Source organism: Quercus lobata, chromosome 1 (genome assembly GCF_001633185.2).
Source record: "Quercus lobata isolate SW786 chromosome 1, ValleyOak3.0 Primary Assembly, whole genome shotgun sequence".
Classification (NCBI taxonomy): domain Eukaryota; kingdom Viridiplantae; phylum Streptophyta; class Magnoliopsida; order Fagales; family Fagaceae; genus Quercus; species Quercus lobata.
This window is the reverse complement of record NC_044904.1, coordinates 13,361,442-13,381,858: the sequence shown is the minus strand read 5'-3', so window position 1 is coordinate 13,381,858 and position 20,417 is coordinate 13,361,442. Positions and strand designations below refer to the sequence as shown.

Here is a 20,417-nt window from a genome sequence, read left to right as displayed (position 1 = left end):
ACAGATACGATAGAATTTTAACTTATGAAGTTCACTCCATAATGATTGCCCTTATCATTAGGCTAACACACTAATTAATTTTTTATTGAGGTGGAATTCAAACTCCAAATCCCTTATTTATTGACAACGAACTTTATTAATTAAGTTAACTAGAACCTACTTTATAGCTTACATTTTGGTTGGCTAAACTTAATCCATTTCTTAAAATTATAGTTTCTAAAAGTGGAATCCAAAGATTCTTTGGAATTCAACCAAATTATGCACATTTTGAACCGGATTGAGAATACATAGAAATGATTAAAAGTGGAATCCAAAGATTTTTATTATTTATTTTTTTTCTTCTTGTGTGGACGAGAATGATACCATTGTAGTTGAATTAGTCATTTTCTTTGAAACCTCAAATTTTAGAGAGTTTTGTCTCTAGAATAGAATACCATTACTTGAGGGTGTTTATGTGTGTGTGTATATATATATATATATAACTCTAGTAACTCAATCAGTTAGCATGTATTTGTTTGTTTGTTTGTTTTTTTTTTTTTTTAATGAATAATTAGCACACATTTTCAAACTCCGAGAATAATCCACAAACATGCAAGTAGTTTTTTCAATCATATCAAAACTAGTTTTGATTCTCTTAAAATGACAATCATTCCAATTACAACTTATTTGCCACAAAAAAAAAAAAAATTTTCAAAACTTTTTCAGTATCTTATAGGATATTGCCTTTTAGTCGAGAGTCTATTTACACACCTCAACTAATAATTAACACTATCCTCATAATGTGAAGTTTTTATATTAAAAAATGTTATGTTCACAATATTTTTACAATAAATTTTAATTGGCAAGTTATTAAATGTTTTTAATTTGAATCTACTATTAAAATTATTTTCTTATCCACCAGTAACAATAAGTAACAATCTGCCACATAGAATTTGTTGTAAAAATATTATGGATATAGTATTTCTCTTTCATTTTGTAGGAATGGTTTTCATGGTTGAATTTTTTCTAAATTACAATAACAATAACAAAAAGAAAGAGAGAGGAAAAAGGAAAGATGTTTTATTAAGGAACAACTAAAGCAATCAAGCAATTTGTAAACATGTTTTTTTTTAATTAATTAATTAATTTGTAAACATGTTTTTTTTTTTTTTTTTTTTTTGAGAATGGATTTGTAAACATGTTGATTGTTAAGTCTTAATTTTTTTTGTTTGAGAAATTTTTAAGTCTTAATTGAAGACTAAATAAATAAATAAAACTTAAATCCATAATCTAAGTTAATTTTATAACTTGAAATAATTACGTCCGAACGGTGTCGTTTTATTAATTAAAAATATGATGACGTGTCATTATCTAAACCGTTCATTATAAACAAAGGGTCCAGATTTCACCAACTCCAATCAAATGAAATTACACGTCTAGTTCATTAAAACACCTCTATCTCTCTCTCTCTCTCTCTCTCAGAGAGTTTTCATGCGCCACTGCGCTGCTAGCTAAAATGCGCTCCAAGGACAAGATCGCCTACTACTACGACGGTACACTTCTCTCTCTCTCTCTCTCTCTCTCTCTCTCCCATTCACCGATTTCTTATTTCTATGTCTCTTTTATTTTCTTATTTAAATCCTTCAAATTTTTTTAATTATCAAAAACCAAAACCCTAGCTGTATTCGAACATGGCCAATTTCTCTATCTCCTTGTATATACCATCTCGTACTCTGTTTGGATGCGATCATAATGCTAAACCAGAACAGAACAACAATTTCTACAATCCATCTTCAAATCTTCAATGTCAAAATGAGCTCATTTTTTGCTTGTAGTAGTACACACACACACAAAAAAAAAAAAGAAAAAAAAAAGTTGACAAATATTTTTCATAACAGTTGAGTTGGCTAGATTTTACTGGTTATTACTGACATCACTTCCGGGTGTGAAATTTTTCGTCAAATTTTTTGTGTCTATAGACATTGAAAAATTTGATGCTATAAGCCAAGAGTCTCAACAAATTTCACAATTGTTTACGTGGCATGTTGTTAATAATAGTAGATGATATAAAGTGGCGTTAGTGGTGGGCCATATGAGAATCAGTAATAATATGTTGTGAAAAATGTTGTTAATTGTTTACTCATGTGAAAATGGGTGTTGCAGGGGATGTGGGTGGTGTTTATTTTGGGCCGAACCATCCGATGAAACCGCACCGGCTTTGTATGACACATCATCTTGTACTCTCCTACGATCTCCACAAGAAGATGGAAATTTATGTTAGTTACTGAATCTGGAAGCTGTTTTTTTTTTTTTTTTTTTTTGAATTCATTGAATTTCATTCCTTTTTTTTAGTTTTTGTGGATTAAAGTGGTTGGTTCTGTGTAATGCAGCGACCTCACAAGGCGTATCCTGTTGAGCTTGCACAGTTCCATTCGGCTGATTATGTTGAATTTTTGCACCGGATTAAACCCGACACTCAACACTTGTTCTCAAATGAATTGGCAAAATGTATGACAGTGTTTTTTGTATATTGATATGTGCTAATATTCTTGAGAATCTTGAAATTATTGCACGGATTTGTGGCATAATATGAATCCTTGTTTTCAGTTGTGATTTCCATTCCATGGCCAGTGAACCATAACATGCAAGTATGCAACAAGTCAATGACTCCTTTAGAATTGTTGATGCACTTTTATTATAATTTTGAAATTAAATAACCATATGCGTTGCAGTAATATATTGGTTTGTTATGGTGTAATTTAGTACATTGTATGGTACTTGGTCCAGGTTATAGTTTTAACCTTTTTGTTTTATCACTATCATCAATAACTCATTGTTGAGTGGGTTTTAAATTTTGATAAGTTTTTCAACATGTAATTATCACCTCTCTCTCTCACAAAAATAATACGGCTCTTTCTCTCAGCCTACTGCCGAAATAGTAAACTAAAATAAAGTCTCTTTGAGTAGTGGATTTTAACTTTTGATGCAAACTCTATAATTTAACTCTAATTTGGATGTGTCATTGACTGGCACTTCTTAAATGAATTTAATTCCTTTGGGTTGATTAATATCAAGCTATGCTTATACCTTTGCTCTTTGTTTTTGAACCAGATAATCTCGGAGAAGATTGCCCTGTCTTTGAAAACTTGTTTGAGTTTTGTCAAATATATGCTGGTGGAACGATAGGTAATTTAACTACTAGAGTGTTGTTCTTAGAAGTTTGGGTTATGCCTGTTAAGCCTTGTATAGAAACTGACATTAGCTAGCAGATGCTGCACGCAGATTGAACAATCAACTTTGTGACATTGCCATAAATTGGGCCGGTGGATTACATCATGCCAAGAAGTGCGAGGCATCTGGATTTTGTTACATCAATGACTTGGTTTTGGGGATCTTGGAGCTTCTCAAACATCAAGCCCGTGTTTTGTATATAGATATAGACGTCCATCATGGGGATGGTGTAGAAGAAGCCTTTTATTTCACTGACAGGTAGGATAACCATCTTATTAGTTGATGAATTTGGATTAGGAAAGGTATACTAAAGCTATTGGGAACATTGAATTTAGTTGAATGATTAATTTACACATTATAGCTAACTGCTAACAATGCTAAATGATTAGATTTCTTCTAAATTCTTTATGCAGTGATATGTGATCAGTCTCTCACTCTGTCGATATGACCTGCTAGGTGTAGGTTTTGCCTTGCTTGAAAAGTAACAAGTGTAAACTGTTACATCTATGATGTTAAAATCATATGTTGATAGGAACTAGACCACAGCTTGCTTATGAGAAATTACTTGGGAAATTAGACCCCAGCTTGAATCAAGAAAATATGGGCTCGACATGGGTGATAAAAGTAGAGTACTGTATGAAGCTATGGCCCTCAAAGATTTTCAGAACACCCTTATATATATGTATATTTTTTTTTAGTTCTATGGTGAAACATTCATTTTGCACTTGGCCACCTCAAAGTTATCATATTGTATACCTGACCACACCCCCCCCCCCCCCCAAAAAGGGAATTTCTAGCTCTTCATGTGGCCCAAAAATTATGTTACCAGAACTCTTTTACACGTAAAAAATAGATTTGTTGTTCTAGCAATCAGTAAATTAGGCCTTTATAACTTGTTAAAATATTTTTGAGAATAAAAAAAGCTGACCTTCAGTCATGCTGGTTTAATCTGTCAAACCATGAGAACTCTTTTCTATGCATTCTTTCCACTTTGCTGTTACTTCTAAATTTCATATCTTAGTAAAGATATATGATTGTTTTTTTGTGACCAATCCAGTAGATTGAATTGTTTATTGTTAATACACTTATTGTGCTTTCTTTATACTCCTCACTAAATCTGTGAAGTTGGACGTGACAGGGTGATGACTGTTAGTTTTCACAAGTATGGAGATATGTTTTTTCCAGGAACTGGTGATGTTAAGGTGATTCTTTAATGCTGTGTTGTTTGTTTTTTGGGTAGTATTTCCAATAATGAAGACAATTTACAAATTTCAGTTTGTGTGAGTTAATTCCGTTGGGATTCCTACTTTGTTAGTTGTTTGCTCCACACAGACATTTCATGCATCCTGAGAAGACATGCATGCAACTGCTTAGTCTCAGATTTGCATGCTCAACTGCTATCATTCCCTCTGTCCTCATTGTTTATTTATCTTGAGAACATGAGAATGTTATGTAGTTGAAAGTTGAGTAATGTGCATTGCTATTGTTTATACTGAAGGAAACAGGAGAAAGAGAAGGCAAATATTATGCCATCAATGTGCCACTCAAGGATGGAATAGATGACACTAGCTTCACTCGACTTTTTAAGAGCGTAAGTTCTAGCAATAACCAACTAATTTCAAGATTAATGCCTTTATTTCTGGCTTGATCCTGTCAAGTGTTAATTTCTGCTTTCAAATTTCCATTTTGTAGATTATTTCCAAGGTTGTTGAAACATATGTTCCAGGTGCAATAGTTCTCCAATGTGGGGCAGACTCACTTGCTGGGGACCGCTTGGGCTGCTTCAATCTCTCCATTGATGGTGCATACTCCTTGTAATTAAGCTTTTTTCTCTTCCCCTATGAAGATAATTTCCAATACGCCCCCCCTCCCCCTCTTTTTTTGGTCAATGATTTTGGATTGGTCTTGAATTAGTTCCCAATGGCTTAACCTTTGATTGCAAAGTTTACTCTGTGGTGACATTCTGATGCTTCTTACAGGGCATGCTGAATGTGTTAGGTTTGTGAAGAAGTTTAATTTGCCCTTACTGGTATGTTTTTAATTTGACCAAAACTTTTAGTTCATTAGTATCATACATCAGACATACAGAGAGAAACTTCTTTGTGCAGGTAACTGGAGGCGGAGGATATACCAAAGAGAATGTTGCTCGGTGTTGGGCCGTTGAAACTGGAGTTCTTCTGGATACAGAGCTTCCCAATGGTATGCATGATGATCTTTCTTATAATGTTTGATTGAAGATATGCCATGATGCACTGGATATATTTTAATTTTTAATTATATATTTACTATTACTAATCTTTGTCATTGTAAGTGCAATTGATTTTCAAAGTTGGTGTGATGTATTGTACTTAATCTCAGCTCCATAAAGCAATGTCCAAATCATAAAATAAAATGTCACTTTTAGCATGCCAACATTAATTGTTGAATTCTATCTACATCTTTTTTTCCTGATTAATGTGTAGTAAAGGGGCAAAAGACATGCAACATATTCATGATATTGTTCTTGCTTTTATCTAGATTGCAGTGTTCTGGTTGTTTTGGACCTTTTGCTTAATATATCCAAGTTTGCATAGTTAGCCTTCTATAGCTAAATTTTTTTAAAGGATCGCTCTTATAGACATTGTCTTCAGTTTCATGTTGAAATGGAAAAATGGGTTGCGGTGATGCAGAACAATGAAATTTGATGCAGCAGAAAATCCAAAAGAAATTGGAGAAAACAAATAGAACTAGAAAAGGGAGTATACACCTGGGAATAAGTACATTGGGTTGCTTGGAATCAATACCAAGTGGGGAGGCTTAGGTTGTTTGGAATCAACACCAAGCCATTGGCAAATTACAACATTTATTTTTATTCATTATTCATACGTTTCCGTAATGTTTTCTCTGGGGCCTTTAAATAGGCTCCTAAATAAAATCAATTCCCAAAATAACTCAGCATCAATTCTGGTCCAATTGAATCAATCGATCAAACTGGTGTCCACATCAGGCAGGTTGATATGAACTGATATGTATTTATTCATTGATCATACGTGTCCATAATGTTTTCTCTGGGACCTTTGATTAGGCTCCCAAATAAAATCAATTCCCAAAATAACTCAACATCAATTTAGATCTAATTAAAACAATCAATCACTGGTGTCCGCATCAGGCGGGTTGATATGAACTGATATGTACTTATATACTATCTGCAAAACATTAGTTTTCCCAATGTTGACCTTGTTATATATTTGAAGCTTGCAAACAGTTGTCTGACCTATTATCTGAAATAATAACCCTTTATCTTCATATTTCTTGGGCATAACTTCAGCTTTTTCTTATACCATATGCTTTGTGCTGACTGCTTGTTGTGACTATTTTCCTTGTTTATAATGAGAAACCGCAGATTATGATGCATGTTAAGGCTTTTTATCAAAAAAAAAAATGATGCATGTTAAGCCTTTTTTTTTCCCCTTGCTATAATCAATATTCCATTTCTATCTAGTTTGAGTATAAGTTTCAGTATCAATTTATCTTTCTTGCAGAGATCCCAGAAAATGAGTATATTAAATATTTTGGTCCAGAATATTCATTGAGGATTCCAAATGGGCACATAGTATGTACTTTCTCAGAAATCTTATGTTACTAGTGCATTTTACTTCATCCATACAGCAATTTGATTGCTTAATCAGTTATTTCCAAATGGGCACATAGTATGTACTCTCTCTCCCCAGTGTCTTTATTGTTTTTGGTGTGTTTTACTCCTTTTCTCCCTATTGGTTGAGCAGGAGAACTTAAATAGCAAATCGTACCTTAGCACAATCAAAATGCAAGTCTTCGAAAATCTTCGTTGCATCCAGCACGCCCCAGGAGTACAAATGCAAGAGGTCAGTGGAATGCAAATATTGTCAAAGCCCATGTTATCCTGGGAAGTGAAATATATTAAAAGATTGAGTTATACTGTTGTTTACTTGCTATGCTAAGTTGCTAAACTCTTGAGCAGCCTTTGATAACTATATTTGAGTTAATGGCATAATTTTAGGGAGTCTTGTTTATTGGATTTGGCATTTTTATAAATGCTGGTCATCTGGCACTCACACTGATATGTCCAACAAACTTTGTTACCAATTGGTGGATTCCCTTGGGATAGCCATTGCCCCAGAAGTTAGGCTGGCAGTCTGGTGTCAATTATCTGGGCCAGAATGCTTTTGTTGAGTTTTGACTTACAATGATTTTCCCATTATGAAGTTTTATGTTTTAAACTATGAAAAGTGAAAGAAGGTTCATATTTGGGACCATATAAAACATGAAAGAGCTATGTTTGCACGAGACACCTTAAACTGTGGAAATTTGTTAATGGGATGGTTTCAATGGTCCATCAGGTCCTTAGTGCCGCCTTATTGATGACATCTTATCTTTCCAGCTTTTCTGAAATCAGACATTGGTTTTGGATGGATGTATCAAAATTATTGAACTGATAGCAATGTTTCCTCTGTTTCAGGTTCCACCTGACTTTTATATTCCTGATTTTGACGAAGATGAGCAGAACCCTGATGAGCGCATGGATCGTAAGTAAAATAAAAATCATATATGCATAATGCACCCCAGTGGAACTATCATGCCAGCATGCATTGTGCCTAAACATGATGTTTGCCAATTGAAATTTAACAAGAAAATTCTTTCAGATTGTTATGCTTCTATTATTATAGTTTTTTTTTTTTTTTTTTTTGGTTATTAAAACTGTCTTTTCAGAGCACACCCAAGACAAGCACATCCAGCGTGATGATGAATATTATGAAGGAGACCATGATAATGATCAGAACATGGAAGATGTATGAGTTGACACTGAGCACTGATCACTATGCATACTTTGAGGGAAGGGTAGCTTTTAGTTAGAAAGGAAAGATGTAATTACTAACTAGATTCTAAATTGTGCGGTCCCTCCTTATTAAAGAAATGGCTGAAAAGGACTAGCGATGTACCTATTCATATTGCTATTAGATTTCTTAATATTGTTGTAAAATGCATTGGCAGCAAGAAGAATACTTTTATTTTCTACTACAATGGAAGTGGTGTCTGTTATGTAAAGTTAATAGGCAGGGAGCGCATTATATGAGTATGTCAGGTTAAAATTGTCAAATTACTTAAGCACATAAAAGGATGCAATAGTAACATTTTGGCAAAATTTGCCAAATAGCACATTTTCAGAAATTTTTTAGGAGAATAGCATCCAAACGATGTTATTTAGTTATGTAGCATATTTTTTTGGAACTCAAGGAAAATAGCACCCAAACGAAGTTAGGGGTGTGCATGGGTCAGATTGAGAGGATTTTTTAACCTAACCCACCATGGTGGGTCAAAAAAAATTCAATTCAACCCAACCCATCACATAAGTCTAACCCAATCCAACCCATGGGTTGGACAATTTTTTTTTATTACTATTGTTATTAAATTGAGTAAAAAAAATATATCACACTTGCTACTTGAGTTGATAAATAAAATATGCATTAATATATAAACTAATATTCCAACTTAATTATAAACAAAATATGTTTAGTATTCAACTGAGTTGATAAACAAAATATAAATGAACTAGTATCCTAATTCATTTATAAACAAAATATACATGAGTTCCTAACTCAGTTATAAACAAAATATATCTAAATTTTTTTTATTAATTATATAATATATTTAAATATATATTAAAAAAACTAATAGGATTTTATATGATATATGATAGTAGGAATCGAGGAATTGCTCTACAGCTAGTTTTTTTTATTATAAAAATTATTAAATATATAATATATTTTAAACATATATTAAAATATGGGTGGGTTGGGTCGGGTTTGTAATTTTATGACCCAAATCCAACCTAACCCGCTATAAAAAAAAATTTTGTAACCCAACCCAACCCACCAAGCCCTAAAAACCGACCCAACCCGGTGGGTTGGGTTGGGTCGGGTCGGATTTGACGGGTTGACGGGTTTTCTGCACACCCTAAACGAAGTTATTTAGTTATGCAACACATTTTTTGGAACTCAAGTTCCAAAAAATGTGCTATATAACTAAACAACTTCGTTTGGGTGTTGAACTCGAATTCCAAAAAATGTGCTATATAACTAAATAACTTTGTTTAAGTGCTATTTTCCTAAAATTTTTCTAAAATTGTGCTATAAAGCAAATTATGCCTTAACATTTTGGTATTATCTTTGCTCCGTAATCAATAAATAAATAAATATATATATATATATATATAAAAGTAGAAATTTTAAGCGAGAGTGCATGAAGTCCTCTCATGTGGCGCTTTAATGTTTCATTTAGCATTTTTTACCTTTTTTCATTAAGTTTTTTTTTTTTTTTTTTACTGTTACCCAATAAATTATAGTAACTTTTTTTTTTTACTATTATATAAATTTAGACTTTTTTACCACTTTTTATTAAATTTATTTTACTGTTACCCAATAAATCATAGTAACATCTTTTTACTCCCTCCGTCTCAAATTGTTTGGCCTGTATTCCTTTTTGGGATATTTCAAAATTATGTCATATTTAAAAAGTCAAACACCATTAATTTACTAACATTCCCTTTATGCCTATAATTGATTTGTGGGAGCATTTGTTATAATTAAAAATTAAAAACCTAAATTTTGAAATCCATTATACATACCATCTTTATTCAAATTTAATTAAAAAAAAAAAAAAAAAACCTTCAGAGATAAGACAGTTAATGATAAATTTGTTTAAGGGTAATTTAGAAAATTTCTAATTTTTTTTTTTTAAAGAGATAAGGCAGTTAATGATGTTTCCCTAAATAATTGGGTTTTTCTAATTAGGCTAAACAATTTGGGACGGATAGAATATTATATAAAATATGAGCTGCTCTTGACAATTAGACCAAAAGTTTTTCTCTACAAAATGGATTACCTTTTAAAAATGACAAAATTTAGGTACAATACTTTAGGTGCTGTTCCTTAAGTTTCGTTTTTAAGATTTAGCCATGTGGTTATTTAATTAAAAAATACACTTCCATCCCATGAAAAAAAATCCACATGGTAGAATCTTAAAAAGAGAACCTAAGGAACAACACCTAAGTACTGTACCTAAGTCTTGCTCTTTTAAAAATATTCAAAACCTTATGAAAAATCCAAGCTCAGTAATTACCTTACATATTATGACCCAAGTTTGACCCTTCTCATGTGTAAATCAAAGCCAAAATTCTTACCTACTTACAAACTCTCTTCCTCCTCCCCCACGTAAAGATGATACTTTTAGAAAATTTCATTCTCATGAAATCGTGTCTTCATTTTGTACAGATGATACTTCTAAAAAATCACATTCTCATGAAATCATGTCTTCATTTTCCCCCAATTTCAATTCAATACGCTTTTGTCTATTAATAATGTTCTATGCAATATATGCAGACAAACTGTTTTTGTCATCAACCAGTGCAACAAAAATAAATATAAATCTTAAGATCCCTGAGATTGCTGAAATAATTGACAAGCGCATATTTCTAAAATTTATAATAACAAAAAAGTCTAATAAATAGCATATATTATCTCACAAAATGCCATTTACTTAATATTTTCTTTAAAAAAATTCAATGATAGGAATGGTAAAAAACATGATCCTATACAAGAAATACCAAAAATATATGTAAAACAATTTTCATATGAGGATTTATCCTTAAAGAATATGATGACAATAGTAAAAATAAAATGCATTGAATGAGATCCTACGAAATAGGTTCATTAATCATTTCAAATTATACTCATCATTTACATAAAAAGATAATAATTCAACATATTATTTACATTAAAAAAAATACAAATTAATTTCAAAGTTCATTGCAAGATGCGAACTGCTAGGGTATTGCAACAATAAGTAACATTGATACAACAATGAGTTCGTATTACACTTCATGCGTGCTTTGTGAAAGATATGTGTGTGCAATTTATAATTGTTACTTTTTATGATGATGAACTCATTACTAACAAAATTTTATAATAAACAAGCAACAAACCCACGTGATATGTGAGAATATAAATATAATATAATGAGGTATAATATATAAAAAGTAAAAATTACTTCAATTATTGTCTTTTTTTTTTTTTTAAGAATTCTACAAATATTTTTTTCCTTTTTATCTTTGCAAATATATCATTTTATTATTCTAACTTTTGTTGTAGTGTATTATATTTGCTTAATATACAAATAAATTTTATAAGTTTCAAATTTATTATTCAAAATTTTCATCTCTTAAGAAATAAGGAAATTAGCATAATAATAAAAAATTATCACAAAATTACAATGTTATCTTAGCCAAAAGTAAAATGAAATTAAATGAATAAAAATAGACTTCATAATAATTTATTACTCAAACAATTGGTAGTCATATTCAAATTCCTATCTAAAAAATAAAAATAAATATTAACTCAAACCAAAATTTAACCAAAATTATAAAAGGAAAAGAGAAGATTTTCTGATGGGAAATTAAAAAAAAAAAAACACACACACACACATAATACCAAAACATATATTAAAAAAGGAAAGAAAAAAGAACCATTAACCTTAATTTAGAGTTATAAGAAATAATAAAGATCCACCAAGAGAGAGAGAGTTTTCTGTGGGAAAAATATGGATTGAATTGGGAAAATGATATCAAATATATAAAAAATAAAATGGGGAGAAGAAGAGTCAAAACAAAAGAAAGAATAAGAAAGTTTAACTATAAAATAGAGAGTAGTGGGGAGATAAAAAGACAAAAAAGAAGGGGAAATGTTGAAAAAAGTGTAATTGTAAGTGTGAACTATTAGGGAGAAAAAGAGTTTTTTTTTTTTTTTAAATTTTTTTTGATTTATTTTTTTAAGAATAGGGAGAAGAAAAGTTTGAATAGAGAAGAAAATATAGAAAAAAAGTAGATGATATGACTGCTAATGTGACTTAACAGGAGCATAACAACTATAAATACTACGCTTCAGTTTTTAGATATATATAGATAGATATGCTATAATATATGTATAACATTTTTTTATTTATTTAAATTACATAAAACATTACAATATTATCCGTGGATCGCACAGACAACTTACTAGTTTTAATAATGGGAGAGGGAGAAGGTGCATATGCTTAGTGCTTAGTGCTTAGTGCTGTCGAGTTCTACACGTTAGAATGCACGGTTTAATTTCAATTAAATTTTGAAGGCAAATTCAAATAAATTTTGAAGTCCAAAAAGAAAATGTAATTACTCAAATCATGCTCAAACTTCAGAGTATGAGTTAAGGATTTAACCAATCCCTTTGGTGACTTAGAAAAAGGGTAAATGCAAAGTAAAATGATAAAATAAATCATCAAGATTAAGATTTTTTAATTGATTTTGGTCCAATTCAGTTCATTCAATATAATTCCATCCAATTTGGTCCACATTAATCTATTTGGTTCATACGGTTCACTCAATCCACTTCTGTCCACTTTGAAGCTTAGAACTTGGTGAGGGACTTCAATATGAACGAATGAATTTTTCAAATTTTTGAAGTACCTAATTTTATTTAACTATTTATCATTTTATTTTCATGCCATTCACTATATTAACTCAATGATTTACTAATTGACTTTAAAAAAAACATAGAATGGGACAACAAGTTTAAGTCGTATGTAAATTAGGAGATTTACTAATTGACCTTTAAATGATTCACTTTTTGCATATGATTTTTTTTTTTTTAATTTTTTTTATTAACATGTAAAACTCACCTTACAATGTATATAGATATATAACATATCATGACAGAAATTATTTTATAAATAAATTTATTGTTTTCTCAATTTTCTAATAAGAATGATCATATATATTTTCATATAAACACTAATAATAATTAATATACAGAACAATGTCATATAAGCAATCACATAAATAAATAAATAAATAAAAATTCTCACAGAAAACAAGCTCGTTATATTGATAACTCCGAAATCCAATCCAAATGGCATTCATTCATAAGCGGTAGTGTGAGGTTGCGGTGGATACTGTGTGAGTTACTTTTTACTTCAAGAAGAAAAGGTAAAAAAACAAAGACAAAAACAAAAATCAAACACAAAAACAGGGACATTGTTCACATCAGACGACACCGAAGATTCTTTACACTTCTGTTCTGTTCTGTGCTGTTCTGTTCCGTTCTCATGGTTCTCATCCTCTGTTTTTCCAAACTACAAGGACAAAAGATTTGAAACCCTTTTGCAATAAATTCCAACTCTCGTCAAAAGATTCAAAACTCCTCCATTTTTTTTTTCCTGTTTACTGGGAAGAAAAATCAGGTCCAAGTGGCAAGCAATTGATGACAGTAAAGTCTATGTTTAGTTCTATATAGCTGATGACAACAAATAGGTAAGCAAAACCAAGACCTCTCCACTTCTCTTGTATGCACATGGATCACTGTGTTTACTTCACACTCGACCACTTATACTTTGTACTACTTTGTTGTTGTTGTTATTGTTATTGTTTTTGTTGGCTTGTTTGTGTAACCAGAATTTATGTGAAATTAATTTCTAGGATGGAATTCAAATCCCTGTCAAATATTGTATTGGTTCGCTAGGAAAACAGTAAGGAACTTTTGGGTATCTTTTCTTTTTTTTTAGAAAACTTTTCCATGACTAGTTTCTTCTAAAATTCACAAACCTTTGAAAACCAAGATAAAAATCCAGTCTTTAAATTTATGAGAATCTTGGTTTTAATTAATCTCGAGTTTTCCTTGAAATTTTGGAGGGAATAAGGTAATAGGGAAGGGAAAAAAAAAATTTGGAGGAAGATTAAAAATAGCATTAATGGAAGTAGTAAAAATAAAGAGTGGTTTCGAATAGAATAGAATGGAGGAAAATAATACATGCCTTGTTGTCCTTGAAAGACCAGAGTGGTATAATACCTATTTTGTATTTGAATTATTCCAAGTTCCTTGTCTAGATTAATTCATTACAAGTTTCATTGTGTGGACTATTTTTTATCAACTTTTATGTGGTATAATTTTTCAAGAATGTATTGTAACAGAATGTTTTGCAATGTGAAACTATTATCTATCTCTTAATTTTTATGTATGTTTCACAGCTTTGATGATTTTAGGCATATTCTGTTTTTTTTATTTTTTGCATAGGTGCCTTCTCTAAGTCAAGTAGTAATTTTCAGAGCTATAGAGTTGGAAATTAGTATATAGTTTGCCAATGGCTACTTCAGAAGCAATTCTACAAGTTCTATTACCTCGCTTGCATCACTCTGATCTATGTACCAACAGTTTAAACTCGGCGCACACAATTAAAGCCAATGTCAATAATGGAAGGATAAAAATTCCATTGTCAATGCAAGTGCATAGCTGCTCGAGAAAATCACAGAATTGCAGGAGGAGGGTTTATGCATTACGGAGTAGAGACAGTGTTTTTCATGAGAAGACTGATGTTGGTAGGTTGGAATCTATGGGTTGCCAATGCCAACAGGCTGAAGGTGTTAGTGGCTTTACAGAGGATCAAAATGAGACCCGGTTCAAGGGGAAAACAAGGAGGCCAACATCAAATCCCATTAATGGGACAGGCAGTGCACCAAGCATTCAAGGATATGAGGTGGGTCAACAGTTGAAACATGAAAAGCAAGATCATGTTAGAAATGGAAAGGCCGCTGTTGCAGGGACAACTAAAGATAAATTGGATAAGGGAAGGGTGAATGTAATCGAGGATGAAGCTTGGAACTTGCTGAGGGACTCCATTGTTTATTATTGTAATAATCAAGTTGGAACAATTGCTGCTAATGACCCAAGCAGCAGTAGTATTCTGAACTATGATCAGGTTTTTATTCGGGATTTCATACCTTCTGGGATCGCCTTCCTTTTGAAGGGGGAGTATGACATTGTACGGAATTTCATTCTGCACACCCTTCAGTTGCAGGTAATATGACTGCTCTTCATTGAGCGTTTTAATAAATCACCTCTCGCTTACTGAAGACAATTCTCTTACAATGAAGTATTTCATTTTATTTTTTAATTTTTGAAAGCCCAAGTCTATACTTAGGCTTGGGTTTTCTATAATCTCAACTAACAAATACTAATGTCAGTTCTGAACTAGAAATCCTTCTCCCTGTTTTTTTTTCCTATAAATATAAGCTTAGGAAAGCAGTAATTGGTTATCTGATTTTGAATGTTTGTAAATCCTCTGTGGAGAAATGAAACCCAAAAAAATAAAACAAAAAGCCTAAGCCTTGACAGCCAATCCAACCTAGTAGTAAGCGATCTGGTAAAAACAACTGTTGCTTCTAAACATTTTAACATAGGGAATTTTCTTATGGACTATATTCCAAATGTGAGAGTTCTGAACTGTTTTTTATGTCATGTCTATTGAAAAGCTCTCTTGAAGCAAGAATCTTTCTTGACACAGGTGCTCTCTCTAAGAAGTACTATGTTAATTCCTCATTAGTGAGCAACTAACACTCATCTTAACAGAGCTGGGAGAAAACCATGGATTGCTATAGTCCTGGTCAAGGACTGATGCCTGCCAGTTTCAAGGTGCGTACTGTTCCTCTAGATGGTGATGATTCTGCAACTGAAGATGTATTGGATCCTGACTTTGGTGAAGCAGCAATTGGCCGTGTTGCACCAGTTGATTCTGGTAAGAAATTTCTTGTGGCTAATAATTTCTCTTTGAAAATATCAACTATGTGTGATTTTATGAATTTTAATTTATAATACTTGTTAAATTACCAATTGTCCCAAAAACTTAAGCTATTAGGAAATGATGAGTTTAATCACTTAACAATAATTCTAATACTCCCCCTCACTTGTGGGCCTAAACTTCCCCTTAATAAGTGGGGTCCCAATAAGTGAGAATTTAACATTTTAAATGGGAGGTAGAGTGAAGACAGGGATCGAACTCAAGATCTCATGCTCTAATACCATGTTAAATTACCGATTGTTCCAAAAGCTTAAGTTATTAGGAAATGATGAGTTTCTCACTTAACCATAATTCTAACAATCCTAATTTTACTCTCAGGATTGTGGTGGATTATATTGTTACGAGCATATGGAAAATGCTCTGGAGATTTGTCCTTGCAAGAGAGAATTGATGTACAAACTGGGATCAAAATGATTTTAAAGTTGTGCCTTGCTGATGGTTTTGATATGTTTCCTACTTTGTTGGTGACCGATGGTTCTTGCATGATAGATCGTCGCATGGGAATTCATGGTCACCCTTTGGAGATTCAGGTTCTCATGTTTACTCACTTTAAATTGATCCTTCATATGACTATTCTTTTTTTTTTCCCACTTTCTTTTAATAATGATTAGGACCCATGCTTGGAAGGATAGATTCTATTGCCCGTTGCTTAGAGCTATTATAAGCTAAACCTTTTGATTACTTAAGAAGCTGATAAGTTGACACGCAGTGTAGATTTTAACTATGAAGCAATATGGTCGTATATTTTGTAATGCTGAACTCAAGTAAAAAATTCTGCTAAATTACTATAAGAGAATATTAGAGGCATAAAGGGAAACTGAGATTTGAGTTTTGACTCTTTAGAAGCCATCTGTGCCTTTCCTTGCAGAAGCTGAAGCTTCTGATTCATGTTGATGAGCATTCTTGCTGTTTATGAGAAAAGATGAATGGCTTAACTTTGCACACAATATTGCATGTCCTTGCAGGCACTGTTTTATTCAGCATTACTTTCTGCACGTGAGATGCTTGCTCCTGAGGATGCATCAGCTGACCTTATACGAGCACTTAATAATCGTCTAATTGCATTATCTTTCCACGTAAGGGAATATTACTGGATAGATATGAGAAAAATCAATGAGATCTACCGGTACAAGACAGAGGAATACTCATATGATGCTGTTAATAAGTTCAATATCTACCCTGATCAGATTCCTTCCTGGCTGGTGGAGTTTATGCCCAGTAAAGGAGGTTATTTGATTGGAAACCTGCAGCCAGCTCACATGGACTTCCGTTTCTTTTCTCTTGGAAATTTATGGTCTATTGTAAGCAGTCTTGCCACAGTGGATCAGTCACATGCCATATTGGACCTTATAGAAGCAAAATGGGATGAATTAGTTGCTGATATGCCATTCAAAATATGTTATCCTGCTCTTGAAGGCCAGGAATGGCAAATTATCACAGGCAGTGATCCCAAGAACACGTAATGCTTCTATGTTGATTTTTAGGAAGTTCCTATTCCTATTTTATACCTCTTCCCTTTAACCTTGTTCTTTGTTGCAGTCCTTGGTCTTACCACAATGGAGGTTCTTGGCCCACTTTACTTTGGCAGGTTAGTTTGGTGTTACATTTTAATTTAGGTTTATTGCCTATGTTTTGGAGTTTGAATTATATATATATATATATGTGTGTGTGTGTGTGTGTGTATATATTTATTTATTGATAAGTTTACACACACATCCATTTGTGTTTTAAACTCATGACCTTACCCTCCACCTTATCTTATGGGGGGAGGAGGTGTCATTTGAGCTAGAGCTCATTTTTGTCTTGGAGCTTGATTTCAAAGTGCACCAATAAGTTAGGCTCCATTTACTTTGGCGTAAGATATTTTCTAGAAGAAGATGCATATTTATCAGTGTTTAGTGCAACCAAAAATTACTATCAATGGAAAATATTTTCATGGTCAACAGAAAACTATAACAAAAAAGCAGAAATGATTTATGTTTTTTAAAAGCTTAAACCATTTTCTGGACCAAGTCTATACCACCTTCCTCCCTCCATGCTGCTGGCATGGCCACTACTACCTCCCACTCCCAACTCCCCTGTGTTTTTACTATCACCTCCCTCCCCTCACCACTCCTTTGTGGCATCACCACCTTCCTCCCCCTCACTCCCCATACCATCAGTAACACCCTTCCCCCGCCACCCCTCTCACGCTACCACCAACTTGCACCATCACTACCTCCCTTCCTACACTTTATTGTTTTTAACATAGATTTTTAGTGCAACCAAACGTTTAGAAAATTATTGTGTTTCAACCAAAAATAATGCTTGAAAATATTTTGTACCTATGTCGAAACAAATGGATCCTTAAATTTTTTTCCAATTTATACCAGTTTTAAAGTTACTTCCAAAAAAAAAAAAAATTTAAAGTTTTCACAAAAGAGAACAGCTTTGTTGCTGTGCTCATGTGATGCCACTTGTAATTTTCCAAGCTAGTTATAAGTGTGTGCCACTGCATTTGACATGAATGCCAGTATCTATTGGCTTTTTATATTGCCCCCTCCTGTCACATTTGCATTCTCTCTCTTCTTGTGTGTTTGTGCATGCTTGAAGATAACCAAGACTATGCTCAACTAGATATAATGTCAAGATAACTTTCTTCCTATCAATATTTACCTAAGGACATTTCAAAAAGGTGAAAGGTTAAATTCTTTCTTTGTCCAACTACAAGAGGTCATTTTTCAGACTGAAAGTTCTATGTCCCATGCTTGGTACGTAGTTGTTAAGTTTTTTGAAGAGGCAAGCTTGTCCTTCTGTTCAGCCATGATAGAAACCACCTTATCTTTAATCTGGACATTTCAGCCCTCTTAATTAGACCTCCTGTAGAATTTTTTGTTTATTAATACGTTGTTTTCTTGAATGTATTTCAATGAATGTAGTCCCCCTACTGTTTTGGATTTTTGGATTCTCTAATTTTTTGTTGAAACAGTTGAGTATACATATAAGATGCCTATTTTTGGAGTTTTGGATTCTCTATTTTTTTTTGTTGAGACAGTTGAGTATATATATAAGATGCCTATTTGTTGAAAGGTTATCAAAAAATATTGGCTAACGATTATGTTCCTATGTATGTTGGAGCCTCTTCCATATGGCTTTGACTATATTAAGAATCTGATAGGCATGGAATGTTTTTGGTTGATTTGATAGGTTTAGAAAATTTTGGAATGTTCTTTGCTACTAAATCATGTAGCGGTAGACAAGGGAAGTAGGAACTGTAAAGTTTTCCGCCTTTTTTTGGGCAGCATACAGCCCAATGACTGGAAGTATATATTCTGAAATTAACATGATATGGGGCTTGTTTTTCAGCTCACTGTTGCATGCATAAAGATGAACAGACCAGAAGTTGCCTTAAAAGCTGTCAAGGTAGCTGAGAGACGCATTTCTCAAGATAAGTGGCCTGAATATTATGACACCAAGCGAGCAAGATTTATTGGAAAGCAGGCACAACTGTACCAAACCTGGTCAATTGCAGGATATCTGGTGGCAAAGCTCCTCCTTGCCAACCCAAGTGCAGCAAAGAGCCTTGTAAATGAAGAGGATTCAGAGCTTGTAAATGCCTTTTCTAGCATGATCAGTGGGAACCCAAGGAGGAAAAGGGGTCGAAGGAGGCAGAGCTTCATAGTATGAGTTTGAAGTTTTGAAGTCAAGTTGAGAGGAGGGATTCAGATGACAAAGTCTTAGTTTTGGCAAACCAAGTGCAGTTCAATATTTAAATCCTATACATTTGATTCAAAATAGTTTTCTTCTGAGAAAGAAAGGTTTTGACTATATTTCTAGCTAGCTTTTCTAATGAACAGTCTTGTAAAATACTGTTATGGTGTCAGAAATTGTAACCTGTATATCCTTTTATTTTGGTTTGGAAAGTGTTATTTCCTGAGATAGTTCACATGCTGACCACTTATGTTTTATGGTGATGTATCAAGACATGGTTTCTTGAGAATTGAAGAGTGTAGGTGTCTCTCCTCCCATCCCTTTTCTGGAGTACTTGTTCAGCTGTAAGCGAGATCTTGTGGAGTTGCTTGTGACATATTTTGGCAACAGAAAATTGATGTAATAAAAGCATGAATTAGTTGCTCTTGTTGATCACTTTGTCAGTTTCTTTCAAGTGGTTCATCAGATTTTCTTTGGAAAAAAGGTTCAACTATTGCATTGAAGCATGGTACTAGTGCACATAATGCGTACGTCTGGAAGACTAGTGTGTTCTTCAGTTACTTATTTAGTAGTCTTTACCGTACTTCTTGGCGAGCATTTGTGGGTTGTTGAACCTCTTAATGACGGAATTGGACAGGCCATGTGTTTCTGAGTGTGTCACGTTAGTTGAGTCTGCTTCTGATTAAGTTGTGAATGACCTGGTGGGATGAATGAAGTTACACTTTTTGGTTTAACATTGCATAATTATTTGGTTGTTCTGGTGCTACAGAGTGGTTGGTCATTCGTGAGGTTGATTTTGGCGAGACTGATATAAACCTCCAACATCTGAATCATGATAG

General features: G+C 32.8%; 2 protein-coding genes across 2 annotated transcripts; both read left to right on the top strand.

Moving 5' to 3' along the window:
- The first annotated feature begins 1,424 nt into the window (after positions 1-1,424).
- LOC115979871 (histone deacetylase 9) lies at positions 1,425-8,285 on the top strand. The gene is made up of 14 exons (XM_031101945.1): positions 1,425-1,532; positions 2,143-2,255; positions 2,370-2,487; positions 3,091-3,165; positions 3,249-3,468; positions 4,349-4,412; positions 4,709-4,801; positions 4,903-5,011; positions 5,190-5,239; positions 5,319-5,409; positions 6,732-6,802; positions 6,975-7,073; positions 7,688-7,754; positions 7,939-8,285. Exons 1-14 carry the CDS (start codon positions 1,496-1,498, stop codon positions 8,022-8,024), a joined length of 1,293 nt encoding a protein of 430 aa, XP_030957805.1. The 5' UTR covers positions 1,425-1,495; the 3' UTR covers positions 8,025-8,285.
- Positions 8,286-13,273: 4,988 nt separating this feature from the next.
- On the top strand, positions 13,274-19,867 carry LOC115979861 (alkaline/neutral invertase E, chloroplastic-like). The gene is made up of 7 exons (XM_031101932.1): positions 13,274-13,567; positions 14,328-15,108; positions 15,660-15,825; positions 16,207-16,418; positions 16,854-17,347; positions 17,428-17,476; positions 19,234-19,867. Exons 2-7 carry the CDS (start codon positions 14,395-14,397, stop codon positions 19,552-19,554), a joined length of 1,956 nt encoding a protein of 651 aa, XP_030957792.1. The 5' UTR covers positions 13,274-13,567; positions 14,328-14,394; the 3' UTR covers positions 19,555-19,867.
- Positions 19,868-20,417: the final 550 nt, after the last annotated feature.

What these genes read in the sequence shown, in the direction of transcription:
- LOC115979861 (XM_031101932.1), top strand. Translation starts at nt 14,395, where the DNA reads ATGGCTACTTCAGAAGCAATTCTACAAGTTCTATTACCTCGCTTGCAT. An exon ending in TGCACACCCTTCAGTTGCAG is followed by an intron (nt 15,109 to 15,659) that starts GTAATATGACTG and finishes TCATCTTAACAG; the next exon opens with AGCTGGGAGAAAACCATGGA. An exon ending in GGCCCACTTTACTTTGGCAG is followed by an intron (nt 17,477 to 19,233) that starts GTTAGTTTGGTG and finishes CTTGTTTTTCAG; the next exon opens with CTCACTGTTGCATGCATAAA.
- LOC115979871 (XM_031101945.1), top strand. Translation starts at nt 1,496, where the DNA reads ATGCGCTCCAAGGACAAGATCGCCTACTACTACGACG. An exon ending in CAGGAACTGGTGATGTTAAG is followed by an intron (nt 4,413 to 4,708) that starts GTGATTCTTTAA and finishes TTTATACTGAAG; the next exon opens with GAAACAGGAGAAAGAGAAGG. An exon ending in CTTCAATCTCTCCATTGATG is followed by an intron (nt 5,012 to 5,189) that starts GTGCATACTCCT and finishes TGCTTCTTACAG; the next exon opens with GGCATGCTGAATGTGTTAGG.